A 17226-nucleotide genomic window follows, 5' to 3' on the forward strand; every position below is an offset into this window, starting at 1 on the left:
CGGGTTCACATATCACTAACTAGCCAGATGTTGGCTATTTGAATATTTAATTTATTGTTACATCATGGAGGCAAAGTTGCTGAATAGCCAGAGTGCTTGCCTTGAGATTCAGAGATTCCTGCCTTAAGACACGTTCTGACCACTGGCTGAAGTTGTTCCTGGTGGTGCTGGGTTCATCTTCTGGGCTCCTGTTTCCATCTTTACCTTCTTGTTTCTTTCCTTTAGTTGAACACATTAAACAAGGAAAATCTACGACAGCGACATATAATAGACAGAGAGGCGGCGGCAAGGAAGGTAAATGGAACTTGATTTTTTTACTTTGATTTGCCGAGTTTTCAAATCAGTCTTTTCATTCGCATAGCGAGGCAGCAAAAATCTTAGTTAGGCTTATGGGGGTGTTTTGATCATGATGATTTACATGAGTTTCATTACTGTATTTTCCCGCTCCAAAAACGTTACCTCCTTATCCTTCAAACTCCGACGCAGCAAAGGCTTATCTTTGACTTTCCTGTTCCAAAAGCTGGGTCCTTTAATTTCTTGTAGAAAAATGGCTATTTGCTCGGTGGTCTCAGTTTTTCAGTATTATTCGGTCCAGTGGAACGCTTGCCCAAGCCCTTTGATTAAATAGCTCGTTGACAATTACTAAATCAAATGCCCCCCCGCGATTCTCTCTTTTAAACGTATAGCTGTGTTCTGTAATGAATCAATACGTATTTTGTCCATTTTTTCAGGGCCTGCAACTTCAACTTGAGTCACGAGATCAGACAATCATGGCGCTGAAGGCCCAAGTGGAGTCTTATAAGTTTGCCGAGGTTCCTCACCGAGATACAGACAACATAGTAAGTTGTTCGATTAATAAGTGCTGCCCTCTTTGGCAAAGGCAGGAATTCCACTAACGCGGTAGTCTAGACGTCCTTTTGTTGGCGCATCATCGCAGGGTGGTTAAATTCTCGCAAATATTAGCAACTACAATCTGTTCTACGATAATAATAATAATAATAATAATAATGGCAAAAAACATAAATGATGGGATGGTGTCGCCTGTGTGCGGCTCCTGCGACAGAAAGAACTTGTGACGTAATCGCACAGGCCTAGTGTCAAAGTATCGAGACTTGTGAACGTTTTCTGTTTTCTAATGTCAATTACATTTATATTTAACTGTATTTCTAGATGGACGCTTACGGGCTCAATGACTCTGCCTATTCTTCATTGGACAAAGGACTGTACGTAAAACTGTGAAATTTACTACGAATCCTATAAACAACTTTAAATTGAACTCGCTCTTTCATTTTCCTTTTCAGGCAAAAGTCGGCGCAAAAGGACAAGGTGAAAATTCCGGATTCTACTCTATTTAATTTTGAACTCTCCTTTTCATTTCGAATGCATTGGATGCACGTGCAAAAATTCTGAAAAAAAGGCAACTTGGCCCTCTGGGGTGAAAATTCGTCTCCTTTTCCGAATGGTATTTCGATCCGTATTTAACTGCAACCAACTTTCTTCTATGCAGCTGCGGTCCTTAATGAAGAAAGAAATGGATAAAGCTGGTGTGAAGGACCCGCAAGTCCTAGACAAATCGTACTGGATTCAAAGAGTCGGTGAGGTATGGTTTTTGCATGAATACAAAAGCATGAAAGAAAAGCAAGCGCATTTGCGATGTGGCTGCACCGAAAGAATTTCTTTCCATCCGTGATGTATTGGCGTAATGTTGGCCTTGTGAGCTAACATGACGCTGCTTAAACTGGATTTATCACGAGAGAGAACGGTAGCTTCCATTTTAAATAAGGTCTCCCGTCCACGATTATTAACGTCCCATTTTTTACATTAAGTTCGGGTGGTTACTACCCTGCAATCAGTTGGTTTCTCCTACGCTTCCCGATAGAAAAACCACTGCGAGCAACTGTTAATTCTTTGAGTGAGCCGTCCTCCAGCGCCAAGGCCTAATAAATTAAATTTGAACCGTTAAAACGAGTTAGCAAACTTGTTTTGGCGCTTGCGCGTGTATTCAGATACGTAACTCCTGTGTTTGAGCGAGCCTGCTGTGTAGTATTCCATATAAGACGAAGCAAATGCATCACGTGGGGCGTGACGTTCTTCGCACACACTCGATGGAAATTTAACAGTAGCTCCAAGTGGTTCTCTCTCGGAAAGCGTAGGAGAAACCAACTGCTCGCCGTGTACTAGGTGATTACGTGTTTGGTCTCCGTTTGCGAAGAGATGCAGTTGTCTCCTACGCTTCCCGAGAGAGAAACCACTGCGAGCAACTGTTAATTATTTGAGTGAGCCGCCCTCCAGCGCCAAGGACTAATAAATTAAATTTGAACCGTTAAACGAGTTAGCAAACTTGTTTTGGCGCTTGCTACGTAACTATTGTGTTTGAGCGAGCCTGCCGTGTAGTATTCCATATAAGGCGAAGCAAATGCATCACGTGGGGCGTGACGTTCTTCGCGCACACTCGATGGAAATTTAACGGTAGCTCCAAGTGCTTCTCTCTCGGAAAGCGTAGGAGAAACCAACTGCTCGTCGTGTACGAGGTGGTTACGTGTTTGGTCTCCGTTTGCGAAGAGATGTAGTTGTCGCCGGTTGACATGCCTTTGAAATTTGAAATACCTTTTTTCTCACACCAGCTTTCCATCCAACTCCAACAGAGCAGCGAATACTGGGCTCAAAAAGTACGAGATTTAACGACTCAGTTGGATAATCAAGAAACGTAATCAGGGGCTGAATATCTTAAAACATCGCGACTTAAATCTGGACAGTCAAGCTGATACACGTAAAAAAAGACCCTACTCTTAGAAACAGTGGTACACCGTGATCTCTGTTATCAGTGGAATCTGTTCGTTGATGGCCGCCCCCAACGCCGGAATACTGAAGCAGTTAGGTATAAAAATTGGTCTTCAAAATTTCTGAGAAACGATTGATCTCGACAACATTTATCAGTATTTAAGTTTTAACCTCGTGATTAGTCTTAGAAAGGCAAATCAGGAAACCAATTTGTATTTTTCTTTTTATTTTTATATTATTTTTGTCAGTTTCCGAGAAAAGTAACTGACTGTTACACGGTTCCTCCAGTTCTTTATCTCGCGCCCGCACACAGTTTTTTTTTTTTTTCATTCCAATGACTCTTTTCCTTTGAATTTGTATATCAAATTGTTTTATTATTGTTTCTTTATTTCTCTGACAGATTTATTCCTCAGTTTAAAGAAAGTAATATATTTGGTGTGTTAATTCAAGTAAATGTGAAAATTTCATTTGTATAGAACGCTCATCTGCGTTTGCCGATGTACACGCGTAAGTTTGACAAATACATATCGTTTCCTTGAAAGAAATTCCCTTTTATTTATTCACAATATTGTTTTATTTTATGCCATAGAGTAAAGCTGTTTAATAAAAATTTTCGGTTTTCGCTTGATGCGAAAATAATATAGTTCAAACGAAGTTTCATTTTGCTGTTTAGTGCCAGTTCCTACAAGTTGAACACCAAATGCTCCTGCGTGCCTCCACTGGCGATCCTCAAAGGATCGCTCGTGCAGTTTCACTAACGTAATTCAAGTCTGTTCGCGAATATAAAAGAGGATTGATCAAATGAGCCTGCATGTCTGTGGCAGGCTCCGTCTAGTTAACGATTCATTTTTACACACTGCAAACTGAAGCAAGGGTCTACTAATTATAAGCATGTGTATTGGGTTTCCGGGGCGAGTGTTTTTTTGTTTTTTTTTTTTTGCCAAGTGCACCTACTTAGTACGTTCTTTTCTTCTTCTTTCTGTCTTTTTTTTTATAGTGGAACTGCACTTAACTATCAAGCTAGTTTACAGGCACTCCAATTTTAACAATCTGAAAGAAACAATTCAAACTTAACAGAAACATTATTAAGCACCCCTACTGGAAGGAGGCAACCAGTTGGCTATTTACATAACGTGATAGGGTTGAATCCGGGAAAACCGGCAACACGTCCAAACCAGAGGCCAGACCGGGATTTGAACCCTGAGCAGCCGCATGCAAACCCAACGCCCTAACCACTGGACCACTCTGCCTCCCTTGCGTAAAATTTCTACTCGTAGTCGTACTTGTTCTGATACTTCAATTAAACCGCTGATGCACTGAAAAGAAAAAAGCGCATCAGCTAACCCACATCACCTGGCATACTGGTTTACCGGGACAAGTGCTGGGATCACTTCCCCCTTTCCTCTGTGGGCCGCACTTCAGATATATACATTTATTTCATACAAAAATTGTTTAAGGAGGCTCCAAAGGGTTTCAACACTTAAAAGACTCTCTCTTTAGATCGAATAACGCTACAACACTGTATCACGTAACAGCAATGTTATGGTACCATATGAAACACCGATTATTTCCAAACTAGACGCTCGGTGAGCGTACACTGGGTTGCCTGTGGTACGTGCAACGTTCCAGGCAATTTTTTCAAGTCGGGGGTCATTAAGACCATTTAAGGGGTCACCCAGAAGTCATACTAGCAGAGGCCCTTTGGCTCACTCGTTCATACGACGGAACAGATCCTTTTCTGAGGTTAAAAACCTGGCTATCGGCCTATTAATTAATCATTTGTCACAAAGACGAAATTGCTGTCATCTTTAGAAAAAATAGACACGCATTGCTTACCTGTGGTAGTGAAGTAACACAGCGCTTTATTCCATATTGTCAACTGCGCTGCGTTTTGTCTTCCAGGAGATTCAAGTTGTCTTTGCGTAATATGTAGCTCTAATATTGCACGATATTGTTTTGGTATTGTATATCATTGTAGTGCAATGGTAAAAGTCTTAGGTAAATAGCCCCCTGAGAAAACATGTGGTTACTAGCAAAGTACTGAACCCAGAAAGATTGAAGAAAATAAAAAGGAATCGAGAAACATTGGCGTCTGGGCTGACATGTTGATCATTTTCAAGTTCCCGCACAACTTCTTTTCGCCACAAGTTTAAGGGTGCGATCTGAGCATCTGACAACGGTGGCCCATAGCGACAAAACACTTCCCAGAATGCCAAAACACTTCCTAGAGTGCCAAAACACTTCCCATAATCCAAAAACACTTCCTAGAATCCGAAACACTTCCCAGAATCCGAAACACTTCCCAGAATCCAAAACACTTCCCAGAATCCAAAACACATCCCAGAATCCAAACCTCATCCCAGAATCCAAAACACCTTCCACACTACAAAACAACTACCAGACGAATAGGTGAGGCCTGGTTACCTGACAAGCTGTCGACCATGCTCGTTGAACAGCAATATACGAGAAAGAGAGAACATCACTATGAAGTTCCCTGCTGTGATATTATTACTGCTTCAGATTATAGCTCATAGTGTAGGATTACCAGACTGTACTTGTGTGGAAACATTCAATTCCGTCGAGGAATGTGTAGCTGCCTACTGGAGGAAAGGGTATCGATATGCGGCCATCTTAATCTTCCTTTCGGTTTATCATGGCATTCACTGGACCCTGAGACAACTGAAATACTTTATAAACCACAAGCTAGGTTTGCGGAGAAAGGGGAATCAATCCACCAGCCACAAGCTTTCCCTATGGGCTGTCCCTATGAGCCACCATACCCAGTATCCATATTAAAACAACTCTATTACAATGTTATCTTTCCCTATTTAAATTATAGACTCGAGCTGGGGATCTGCAGCTAAAACTAGATTATCAACTTTAAAAACTAAACAAAATAAATGCATTCGTATCATGTTTTTTGCCAGTAGATATGAATCTGCTACCCCATATTTCTTTCAACCTTTTACAAATTTTAAAACTAGATAATCTCTTTAAACTCAAGTTGTCAATTCAGTCTTGTTTTTAAAATTAATGCCTCCAAGGAAACACTGCCACCATCCTTCACTAACCTTATAAAGCATGTCACCGATATCCATCCTTATAATACAAGGTATGCTGCAGCTCAAAATTTATACAGGCCAGTTTCCAGAACTAATTATGGACTATCTCGATTTGAGGCAATATGAGCTCGGTTATGGGAAACAATACCTATCAACATTAAGTCTGCAACATCTTCACGTCTTTTTAAAACTCAATTTGTCCAGTACTTGCTCTCTACTCAGGGATAGGTCCTCCACAATTATTTCTAACTTTGATTACTAATGCTGCCACTTCTTTAAACATATTCTTGTAACATACTTATGTAAGTTACATGTATCCTATGTCTTTCTTTTTCTAATTGTATTTTTTTTCTTAATTTTTATTTAATTTAATTTGTTGCTCTTTTTCTTTCTTTTTTTTTTTGTTCATTAGAAGGAAAAAATTAAGAAAGAAAAAACAAACAAACAAACAAAACTTAGACCTTGTAATAATGTCTCATATGCAGTGGCCAACTCGAAAGCTTTCGCTCCTTTGGCCACTGTGCACCCACATTGTAAAAAATTCTATTTCTACCCTCAGTTTTTTTCCGAATTTTGTCTTATATACCAGTATAATCGCTATAATTAGTCAAAATATCAATGTGTGCAATCAAGATTCCTTCCTTCCCCGGAGGGGGGGGGGGGGTACTGCCATATATGGACTATATAGGTATGTGCCGCTGTGAAGGGTATGGTTTTCAAGCAGTCTACTCTAGGATAGAGTATATAAATCATAGCCTTTCGGTCTAGAATAGGGTATCATTTTTCACGAAACTGACCAGTCGGTTGAGGATTTTATCAAGACTAAGGAAACCAGAAATTCCCACTCAAGAATATAAAAAAATGAAATCGGCAAAGTTTAAGTTTACGTAACTCAGCCTCAACAGTGTCAATAAATGGCTATCATGAAACACCTCCGGGTATTATTAACTGTCAAGAATCGGAATTTAGGCGGAAATCGGTGGCAGTTTACTCTAGTATACGGTAGCAAAATTCAGCTGAACTAGCTCTGGTATAGGCTAAGGGTTCCACGGTCCCAGCGGCACATCCCCACCCCCAGAAATTTTTAAATTGTTCCCCCCCCCCCCCCCCCCCCCCCCCCGGGCTTCCTTCCTTCTACATATAAAGGGTGATAACCGCATATGTAAATGCTTTTGCAAACCTGAAAGCCTTTCAGTTTGGCTCCTGGACGAAGTAAACAAAATAACCGTTCATATGAAATGGAACAAAAACGAACAGTCAGAAAATTTCGTGATGAAAAAACCAGTAACTAGATCATAGATGACTTACTTTTTCAAAAAATTAGAGCAATAGTTTTTGGAGTCACACAGTAACTATATAGAGCAGAAATTCGAGACACTTATTGTATGATCACTGAAATAATTTTTTATCAGCACTATTATCGCGTTTCTTTGTTGAATCAGCTTTATTTCCGGAATCACGAAAAGTTATGGATAAAATGAACAAATCAGATTAATTTGACAGATGTCTTTCAGCTCTGTCTTCTGAACTATATTCTTAGCCACTATCTCCTCCCTTTTCTGTCTCTAAATTTGCTTTTTAGTGCCGCAATTACGACCTCCTTGTTTGCTGAGCTGCAAAATTTAACAAGTGTGTGTGCACGAAATACGATTCTCTCTGATTTCTCAAAATCAACATGGACTACACCGTGACTAAGGCCTTCGTGTTACTTTTTGGCTGTTTTTGTATCCTTATTCCTCAAATAATATCCCGGGATTCCACGTTTTTGTCCTCTTCCTCCACGTCTCGAGCTAATCGCAGACTTAAAGGATTCACTTTTAAGTCACTTCGAGTCGACAGCGTGGTATCATGTGGGCTGAGATGTCAAAGGGACTCTCGTTGCGTCTCGTTAAATTTTGTTCAAACGTTGAGTTCAGACCAAGGCAAGATAGCAAACGTTTGCGAACTCAACGAACGAGAAGCAGTTTCCAACTCTGGGAACTTGGAATACGATGAAGAATCCGTTTACATTCAATTGTTCGACAAAAAGGCGGAGGTGAGTAATCTTTTTCTGGGATTCTGGATAGAACTGTTATTTTTTGTCTCTTAAACTTGCCTCAGTCCTTAATTCAAGCAAAGTCAGCTTATAAAGCTAAGGGTCGCCCGTGTGATCTCCAGATAGTATGATACATTGTTAAGCTAGGCGAAAAAATTATGCATCAGCAGGGTTTTCCCAGTTCTGAAAAAGGTCAGTAAATAACTAAGGACAATGAATCGACAAATGGTTCGCCTTTCTAGAATACTGTCCTTAGACACTTCTACACAGCGTTAAAAGTACAATGAGTTGTTTCTCCACTCAGGACTTGGCTATTCAGGAGTAATTTATAAGTTGTTTTAAACTGTCATAGCTTGAAAAACGGGCTCTGCGGTTCAGTCCTTATCCGTGAGGACTTGAAACTCTGACCATTTGCAGATGTAATTACAAGGGCAGGACTTTCTCTTTATTTCTTTTGAGGTCCCGTGTGTTTATCCAAGGATCTGAATCCGCGACTTTATTTAATTAAATATAGATGGCTAACCTTACATGCCTTCAATGAAATGCTGCTACACCACACAGATTGCGGCAACTGGGAGGGAAAGCGATGTATATATCTATATCTTCATTATTATTCCAGTTACAAAGTGAGATAAAAGAACGGCTCGGCTACATATTGGCAAAAATTTGTAGATACGGACTTTTGTGCTGTGAACTATTACTTATACATTTGACAGACCGTTTGTTTTGATATCAAATCACGTCCTTAATTTCTTGAATCAGCTATTCTTGCTTTCATTTTTCTTGGTATAGCGTGATTGTCAGCTGACCGGTTGCTTGAACGGGGGCTCGTGTGTTTTCGCAGAGGAATTGAGAGCTTTTAGGTGCTTGTGCAAGGATCCTTGGACCGGACAATATTGCCAAGGTAATCGTTACATCTTCACAACTGGTCAGAACATCTTGGTTGGCGTAGGTACGAGGGATGGGGATAACCAGCTACGATTGAAAAGTAAATTTCAAGGGAGGCGCTTTTCTCTCGCCAATGTTTTGGTCGTCGTATTCAAAAAAATGTTTTGATCCTGTTAGCGATGGGATATAGGAAGAAAGGGCAGAAAATCCAGCTTAATTACACCGTAAAGTTGACTGATTGGACCAATAGCAACTTAATCACGGTTATAACACTGATAACAAGCATTCTTTATAATTTGGAAAGACGAAGCAAGGTTAGTAAGATTTATTAGCATCTAAGCCATTTCTGTCTTCTACTTGCTTAGAGTGTACAGAAGCCCTCGGTATGGAAAGCAAAGCCATTAAAGATTTTCAAATAAGTGCCTCATCGTCACTGGACGACATTCATAGAGCACAGTTCGCCAGGTTACATTCAAAGTGGTGTGGACGAAGACCAACAGGGAGGCTGTGCCAAGGAGTGAGACCATCAAGACACCCAGGCCAAGGAGGGAGGCCATCAGGCCAAGGAGGGAAGCCACAAGGATGTAAGCCACCAGGGAGTGGACATAAGCCTATGGCCCGTGCCTGGGTGGCTGGTGACAGCGATAAAAATCCGTGGCTTCAAGTGGACCTTCAAAATGCAATAGGGGTAATAGGTATAGCAACGCAGGGAGGAAGCTCTAGATATGGCCCAGGATGGGTCACAAAATACAAAATTCAATATCGGGAAGCAAGTTGGCAGCCCTTCAAGATTTTTAAGAAAAATGGCGACAGGTCGGAAACGGTAAGAATGGATTTTTCTTTTTCTTTTAGTTTGAGAGAAAGGTGACGTTTCTGTCAGCTGAAAATCGCCACTGTAGGTGCAAAACAGAACGAATATTTAGGGGCTAAGACGCAATTGGTTCGATTTTATGTCCAAGTTAAGAAGACCTCAGTCGTATAATTAAATAAACTCATTTTCATAGCCTCTCTTTTTATCTACTATTTACTTGTTATCCACTATGCTGTTGACTGAATACATATCCCGTAAGAACCGATTTTATGTAAAAGTTACTTGAATATAAGCTCATTCACATAGAGACTTCGCTATATAAATTTTAAAACTTTTTCATTAGACCTTTCAAGGAAACACGGACGAGCGTTCAGTGGTGTATAAGGAGTTCAACCCTATGATCGTAGCTCGCTACATTCGAGTTCTTCCTGTCTACTGGTTCTGTCATGCATCCATGAGGATTGAGCTGTATGGTTCTTGTAAAAGGTAAAAAAGTGAATTTAGTTTTCTAGACTGCAACTTACCATAGAAACTTTGATAGTTCTATGACTACTAATTAGTGGCTGCCTGGAGAACATACGAGAGCGTTGCAGGGCCAGATCCGAAAAGTCCCAAAGGAAGGGACCAATCCCATCCCACCCCTCCACAACCAATGAAATTCAAATACAACAGAAGTTACGTTTGAACTTTAAATATTAATCCAAGATAATTTGTAGCTTTCCAACATTCGCTGTCACGCACAAAGGATGTCAATGACTTGTACTCCTTTCTTTCAGTATCGGCCGAAAAGTCTAAAGCCCACGAAGAGATAATTGATAAGGAAATCTGGTTCCTGGATTCTTTGTAAAGGACTTAACCGAGGGAGTTCAAGCGACGACGCTGGAAAGCGAATAAGAATTCTCCGATGGAATCACTCGCGGATTTTTCTTTTATTTATTACAGATATTTAGCTTCGCATTTACGTGAAATAACATATGGCAAACGGCAATTACATGTAAGCAGCTGCTCGTCTTAAAAGGATCATTGAAAATTCAGTTGCTTTAACTTGCTTCTCTCCATGGAGAATTTTTTCGATATGTGAAGCTAACAGGGAGGAATTTAACTAAAATCAAAGAATTTTCTCTGATTTTTTTTTTTCAAAACGCAAATTTCAGACTGGCGATTGCCTTTTTTGCGCTAATGCGTACTACCTTATCATAGGAAATTAACGCGAATTTGAACATTTTGCGTTAATTTAAGTCGTGTTAACTTGTGTTAACGTTAATTTCCGCGCTGTTAATTAAGTTGCGCGTTACTTTTCGCAACCTTAATTACCATAATTTTTCCCCAAAGCTGTGGCAAACTCCAGAGATTCTTGTCACCTAGCCAAACATTAAGCACTTAATGACTGGTCCCAAGGGAAACAGTGAGTTTTGTTTCCCCGAGACCTCAATGAACATTGAGGCTCGAGGGGAAACAAAACTCACTGTTTCCCGAGGGGCCAGTCATTAAGTGTTTTGTTATACCTCCCAACTCAAAATATAGAGTTTGAAATCGTTTAGCTGCCATGACTGCGTAAAAATTATTTGCTTGACGCGGCTGGCATACAAATTTGCCGCGGTTTCAAGATGCACGACCTGATCACGTGCAAGTCCAAAGTTCAAGGTGTCGTTTCCCTAGGGCGTCATTGAGTTTTGTTCGCCCTAGGACGTCATTGAGTTTTGACCAATGGCACGTGACACGTTCTCCTCCAATCAGGAAACGTATTTGAGTTGGGAGGTATAACAATATATTTTATTTGCGCATGCACTTTATTTCTTTAAAACATTTAACAAATTTTGTAAAAACGGTTAAAAATACACGGTTAGAACTGAATACGCGACGTTTCGAAATTCTCGGACGTCATTTATCAAGTGATCTGTGTGATACAGATTATGTCGGTTATACAGCCCGACACCTTCCTTCATCAATGCACTGCAGAACACAAGTATTCAGCTATCGGTAAACACCTTTTGGAAGTGCACGGTGACAAAAATCTTCTTCATGAGGTCCAATTTCGTGTTCTTAAGAAGTGCCACGTTAAATTTGACTGCCTGGTTCACGAAATGCTATTTATCAAAGAACTGATGCCTATCCTTAACACTCAAGAGTGACTCCATCATACGGTGCTACACTCTTTGTTAGCTTGTAGCATATTTTTATGTCACCTTTTTTCTTAATAAACTATTGTTTTGTTTTGTTTTGTTTTTTTTTTTTTTTATAATGACGTCTGAGAACGTCGAAACGCCGTGTATTTTTTAACCGTGTAATTTTAACCGTTTTTACAAAATTTCTTAAGTGTTTTTAAGAAATGAAATATTTGCTTGCGACTAGGATTTTTATGCCTTCCACTTGGCTGCGCTGCCGTAGTCTGCATAGCTGGTGGTATTGTGTACCGGTCGAGTGTACCGGTCGACTGGTACAGCGGCTCCGCCGCCAAATCTCCCTCGCCTAGTACACAATACCGCCAGCTATGCAGGCTAGCGCTGCCGGTTAGTCATGGTTTTTGCATATGTTTTACTAGTGCGGGACAACATCCGGGCATTACAGGGGGTTAGGGTTTATGCAATCGGTAGTACCCCTTTCTTAGGACCCATGACACGTGAGTTGTGTAAGCGTGGGCATTCACTTCAGCTACTCTTTGAGTCAAGAAGTGTTTTAATTCCCACCTCCTCTCCTTTGTCCGCCTCTAAATGCCTTGATGTTGTGATTTGTTAAGCATTGTTGCGTTTTTGGAGCCCTCACCTTTACTGGGCCAGGAATAATTTGTTCAATATTATATATATAAGATTTAATTTGCAAATTAGCAATTTATTAAAGCGGCTATGGGTTTTTGCCCATCGCCAATTATTCCAAATTGGTATATGTTTTATTAATGTTGTTTGGTCTCAGTAAACGAGCATCGGATAAAGCAGCACCTTGTATGCATTGTTTAACAGCCGAGGGAAAGGCATAAAAGATTTTTTGCAATTTTTCATAGCTAAATGTTATAAAAAGTCGCGCCTCTTTAATGCGTTTTATTTCACACCAATATTTCACATTAGTAATCGTTTACTGTACTTCAACTGCAATTTCTTTGTGTTCTGAACAAATTCTTTTTTGAGGAGTGTAGCAGACGCGTTCATTTCCCACCCTCTCTTTCGCGTTAATTTCCTTTATTGGGAAGCAAAATTCCCTTCAAATCACGATAATTAAACTGTTGCGTTAATTTCAAATACGGTAAAAGGTAAAATTTCTCTATTCGTCCCAAGTTCCCGCGTGTCTCACGTTCAGCTAGATGGATACGGAAGCTTTACTGACTTCAGGACATGTTCACCACACTTACCTACTGCAGAAATACTCACAGCAGTACAATATTATTATTAAAAACGAGAGGCTACGAGTAGCCTACACTTTGTTCGAAGGATTCTTAGCGGATTTCCTTCTAAGTGTTTTTTGTTATGCTACGATATCTTACGTAGTATCCAGTTTAAGTCCTCATTCCTTGGCCCAACGATAGGTTTTAAAGTGCGATCGTAGAATACTTGTTCACATTTAAAACTGTGTTAACGGCTTCATTCCGATCCAAACCAGTAAACGGATGCTTTAAAAGTTTCTACGATGGTATTAAAAATGTTTAATACTTTTTCTTAACAATACCGGGAAAATATTAACCCCGTGAGATGTGTTACCGAGTAATACGATAACCGGATATTGCGTAAACGAAAACACAAAAAAACTCATGTTCGGTAACACGCACGAATGTTTAATAAATAATTTCCCCCTAGTTTGCGACGCAGCCTTTCGTGGTCTAGTGTTCATCGCGATCGCCACACCCCTGAATAAGTGTCGTGCTATTTTGCAGGTCGGTACTATCCTTACCTTAAGTGCGCAATTATAGGAATAAATGAGCACGAATAGACTTTTTCAAAGACGAACAAAATTGCGCGAGCCCTATGGGTTCATGCAACTTGTAGTCTGAAAAAAAAAGTTACGAGTGCGTGTTTACTCCAAATTGCACTAGAAAAATCGTGTGATTACTAAAAAATTATAGAGGTGAAAAAATGTCGAGAAAGCCCGTTGTAATTAAGTGGAAGCAACGCACGCGTGATCACGCAAAAATTGCGTCATCCAGGGGTAGTATTTGATTGGCTATCTGTGGGTTTCTTTAATGAGTGACCAACTGGAATGCCTGGTTTTTTACGTCTCTCTCGTTAGGGATGGACTCACCTGCCATTCACCCCTTGGTGAAGGGCGTTGTCGAAGGTGCCCGAAGGAAGCTTGCGGGGCCCGTCCAGCCCAAGCAGCCGTTGAAGCGTGACTCTATTGCTGAGATTACCTTTAGCAGAAATTCGCTTTTTGTTTATTCTTTTAGTGGGATATGGGGGTGTTTTTCGTATTAGAGAAGTTTTGGTTAGGGGTCCAGTAGGAGGGCCAGGCAGCCGTAGCCTACTTTGGTTCCTACCCAGATTTCCTGCGCCAATCTTGGTGAGATTTTTTCTGGCCTCCGAGTGTCCGCTGCAGCGGATACGTGCTCGGCTTGCCTTTCATTGCATGCGCTGGGGTATCCAACCCCCGGGGAGTGTTGTGTTTTGCCTATTTTTGAGTCTGTAATAAAGACAGTGCTGGTTACCGCGGCACACTGCATAATTCTCCATATCGTTGTTGTATTTTTGTTGTTTCTATGGTACGGTAAATAGCACAGAAAGGGTGATAACCGCATATGTAAATGCTTTTGCGAACCTGAAAGCCTTTCAGTTTGGCTCCTGGACGAAGTAAACAAAATAACCGTTCATATGAAATGGAACAAAAACGAACAGTCAGAAAACTTCGTGATGAAAAAACCAGTAACTAAATCATAGATGACTTACTTTTTCAAAAAATTAGAGCAAGAGTTTTTGGAGTCACAGAGTAACTATATAGAGCAGATGTTCGAGACACTTATTGTATGATCACTGAAATAATTTTTTATCAGCACTATTATCACGTTTCTTTGTTGAATCAGCTTTATTTCCGGAATCACGAAACGTTATGGGTAAAATGAACAAATCAGAGTAATTTGACAGATGTCTTTCAGCTCTGTCTACTGAACTATATTCTTAGCCACTAACTCCACCCTTTTCTGTCTCTAAATTTGCTTTTTAGTGCCGCAATTACGACCTCCTTGTTGACTGAGCTACAAAATTTAACAAGAGTAATTTCGAACAAAGAACTACACCGTACTTGGTCAAGTGTGCGTGCACGAAAATACCATTCTCTCTGACTCCTCAAAATCAACATGGACTACACCGTGACTAAGGCCTTCGTGTTACTTTTTGGCTGTTTTGGTATCCTTATTCCTCAAATAATATCCCGGGATTCCACGTTTTTGTCTTCTTCTGCCACGTCTCGAGCTAATCGCCGACTTAAAGGATTCACTTTTAAGTCACTTCGAGTCGACAGCGTGGTATCATGTGGGCTGAGATGTCAAAGGGACTCTCGTTGCGTCTCGTTAAATTTTGTTCAAACGTTGAGTTCAGACCAAGGTAAGATAACAAACGTTTGCGAACTCAACGAACGAGAAGCAGTTTCCAACTCTGGGGACTTGGAATACGATGAAGAATCCGTTTACATTCAATTGTTCGACAAAAAGGCGGAGGTGAGTAATCTTTTTCTGGGATTCTGGATAGAACTGTTATTTTTTGTCTCTTAAACTTGCCTCAGTCCTTAATTCAAGCAAAGTCAGCTTATAAAGCTAAGGGTCGCCCGTGTGATCTCCAGATGGTATGATACATTGTTAAGCTAGGCGAATAAATTATGCATCAGCAGGGTTTTCCCAGTTCTGAAAAAGGTCAGTAAATAACTAAGGACAATGAATCGACAAATGGTTCGCCTTTTTAGAATACTGTCCTTAGACACTTCTACACAACGTTAAAAGTACAATGAATTGTTTCTCCACTCAGGACTTGGCTATTCAGGAGTAATTTTTAAGTTGTTTTAAACTGTCATAGCTTGAAAAACGGGCTCTGCGGTTCAGTCCTTATCCGTGAGGACTTGAAACTCTGACCATTTGCAGATGTAATTATACGGGCAGGACTTTCTCTTTATTTCTTTTGAGGTCCCGTGTGTTTATCCAAGGATCTGAATCCGCGATTTTATTTAATTAAATATGGATGGCTAACCTTACATGCCTTTAATAAAATGCTGCTACGCCACACAGAATTGCGGCAACTGGGAGGAAAATCGATGTACATATCTATATCTTAATTATTATTCCAGTTACAAAGTGAAATAAAAGAACGGCTCGGCTACATATTGGCAAAAATTTGTAAATACGGACTTTTGTGCTGTAAGCTATTACTTATACATTGGACAGACCGTTTGTTTTGATATCAAATCATGTCCTTAATTTATTGAATTAGCCGTTCTTGCTTTCATTTTTCTTGGTATAGCGTGATTGTCAGCTGACCGGTTGCTTGAACGGGGGCTCATGTGTTTTCGCAGAGGAATTGAGAGCTTTTAGGTGCTTGTGCAAGGATCCTTGGACCGGACAATATTGCCAAGGTAATCGTTACATCTTCACAACTGGTCAGAACATCTTGGTTGGCGTAGGTACGAGGGATGGGGATAACTAGCTACAATTGAAAAGTAAATTTCAAGGGAGGCGCTTTTCTCTCGCCAATGTTTTGGTCGTCGTATTCAAAAAAATGTTTTGATCCTGTTAGCGATGGGATGTAGGGAGAAAGGGCAGAAAATCCAGCTTAATTACACCGTAAAGTTGACTGATTGGACCAATAGCAACTTAATCACGGTTTTAACACAGGGGCACCCGACGAGAATATAGTTCAAAACCACTTAAACATAGCATTGTTAAAAGTATTTTATTATTTAAACGGTAGAGATAGGCATATTTGTATCCCCTAAAAAGTTTTTGTCTGTTCGGATTCCCTAGCTGAAAGTCTAGTGATCCGTAAGTTATAGGGATCAAAACTTACGTTTTCGAGAATTTCCGCGAGAAAAAAGGCTCCCGAAACTTCTAGGTGACCTTTTTAGGGTAAAAATCCGTTAAAAATGGGCAATTATACCATGTTTTAGATGATCGAAAATCCTAGGACAGGCAGGCAAGCAAGAAATTTTACAACAAATGTTGCGAAAATTCTAGATCTCAAATCGTCTTAGGAACAGATGTTTTCCGAAAATTGACGTTGGGTACCCCTGATAACAAGCATTCTTTATAATTTGGAAAGACAAAGCAAGGGTAGTAAGATTTATTAGCATCTAAGCCATTTCTGTCTTCTACTTGCTTAGAATGTAGAGAAGCCCTCGGTATGGAAAGCAAAGCCATTAAAGATTTTCAAATAAGTGCCTCATCGTCACTGGACTACGTTCATGGAGCACAGTTCGCCAGGTTACATTCAAAGTGGTGTGGACGAAGACCAACAGGGAAGCTGTGCCTAGGAGTAAGACCATCAAGCCACCCAGGCCAAGGAGGGAAGCCACCAGGCCCAGGAGGGAAGCCACCAGGCCCAGGAGGGAAGCCACCAGGCCCAGGAGGGAAGCCACCAGGGGGTGGACATAGGCCAAACGCCCGTGCCTGGGTGGCTGGTAACAGCGATAAAAATCCGTGGCTTCAAGTGGACCTTAAAAATACAATAGGGGTGATAGGTATAGCA

The 17226-nt window shown here is 40.5% G+C and overlaps 3 protein-coding genes across 6 annotated transcripts in view; all 3 read left to right on the plus strand.

The window, feature by feature from the left end:
• The window catches only part of LOC138021692 (putative leucine-rich repeat-containing protein DDB_G0290503), a 65231-nt gene extending 61800 nt beyond the window's left edge, over positions 1-3431 (plus strand). For 2 of the 3 annotated variants that reach the window (XM_068868651.1, XM_068868649.1), the window contains exons 70-75: positions 226-294; positions 732-839; positions 1171-1223; positions 1302-1326; positions 1508-1600; positions 2625-3431. In XM_068868651.1, the coding sequence (XP_068724752.1) occupies positions 226-294; positions 732-839; positions 1171-1223; positions 1302-1326; positions 1508-1600; positions 2625-2711 (435 nt within the window). In that variant the 3' untranslated portion in view covers positions 2712-3431. The remainder of the gene's footprint in view (positions 1-225; positions 295-731; positions 840-1170; positions 1224-1301; positions 1327-1507; positions 1601-2624) is intronic. The other variant, XM_068868650.1, reaches the window with a different exon arrangement.
• A 4062-nt stretch (positions 3432-7493) lies between these two features.
• LOC138019811 (EGF-like repeat and discoidin I-like domain-containing protein 3) lies at positions 7494-12467 on the plus strand. Its single transcript, XM_068866713.1, has 5 exons — positions 7494-7878; positions 8671-8782; positions 9132-9589; positions 9921-10063; positions 10354-12467. The coding sequence occupies exons 1-5, from the start codon at positions 7519-7521 to the stop codon at positions 10370-10372; spliced, it is 1092 nt and encodes a 363-aa protein (XP_068722814.1). The 5' UTR covers positions 7494-7518; the 3' UTR covers positions 10373-12467.
• A 2296-nt stretch (positions 12468-14763) lies between these two features.
• Positions 14764-17226, plus strand: part of LOC138021695 (EGF-like repeat and discoidin I-like domain-containing protein 3) — an 18854-nt gene continuing 16391 nt past the window's right edge. For both annotated transcript variants that reach the window (XM_068868653.1, XM_068868655.1), the window contains exons 1-3: positions 14764-15212; positions 16006-16117; positions 16862-17226. The exon at positions 16862-17226 is cut by the window's right edge and continues 120 nt beyond it. In XM_068868653.1, coding sequence (XP_068724754.1) covers positions 14853-15212; positions 16006-16117; positions 16862-17226 — 837 coding nt within the window. In that variant the 5' untranslated portion in view covers positions 14764-14852. The remainder of the gene's footprint in view (positions 15213-16005; positions 16118-16861) is intronic.

Source organism: Montipora capricornis, chromosome 10, assembly GCF_036669925.1.
Source record: "Montipora capricornis isolate CH-2021 chromosome 10, ASM3666992v2, whole genome shotgun sequence".
In the NCBI taxonomy this organism is placed as follows: domain Eukaryota; kingdom Metazoa; phylum Cnidaria; class Anthozoa; order Scleractinia; family Acroporidae; genus Montipora; species Montipora capricornis.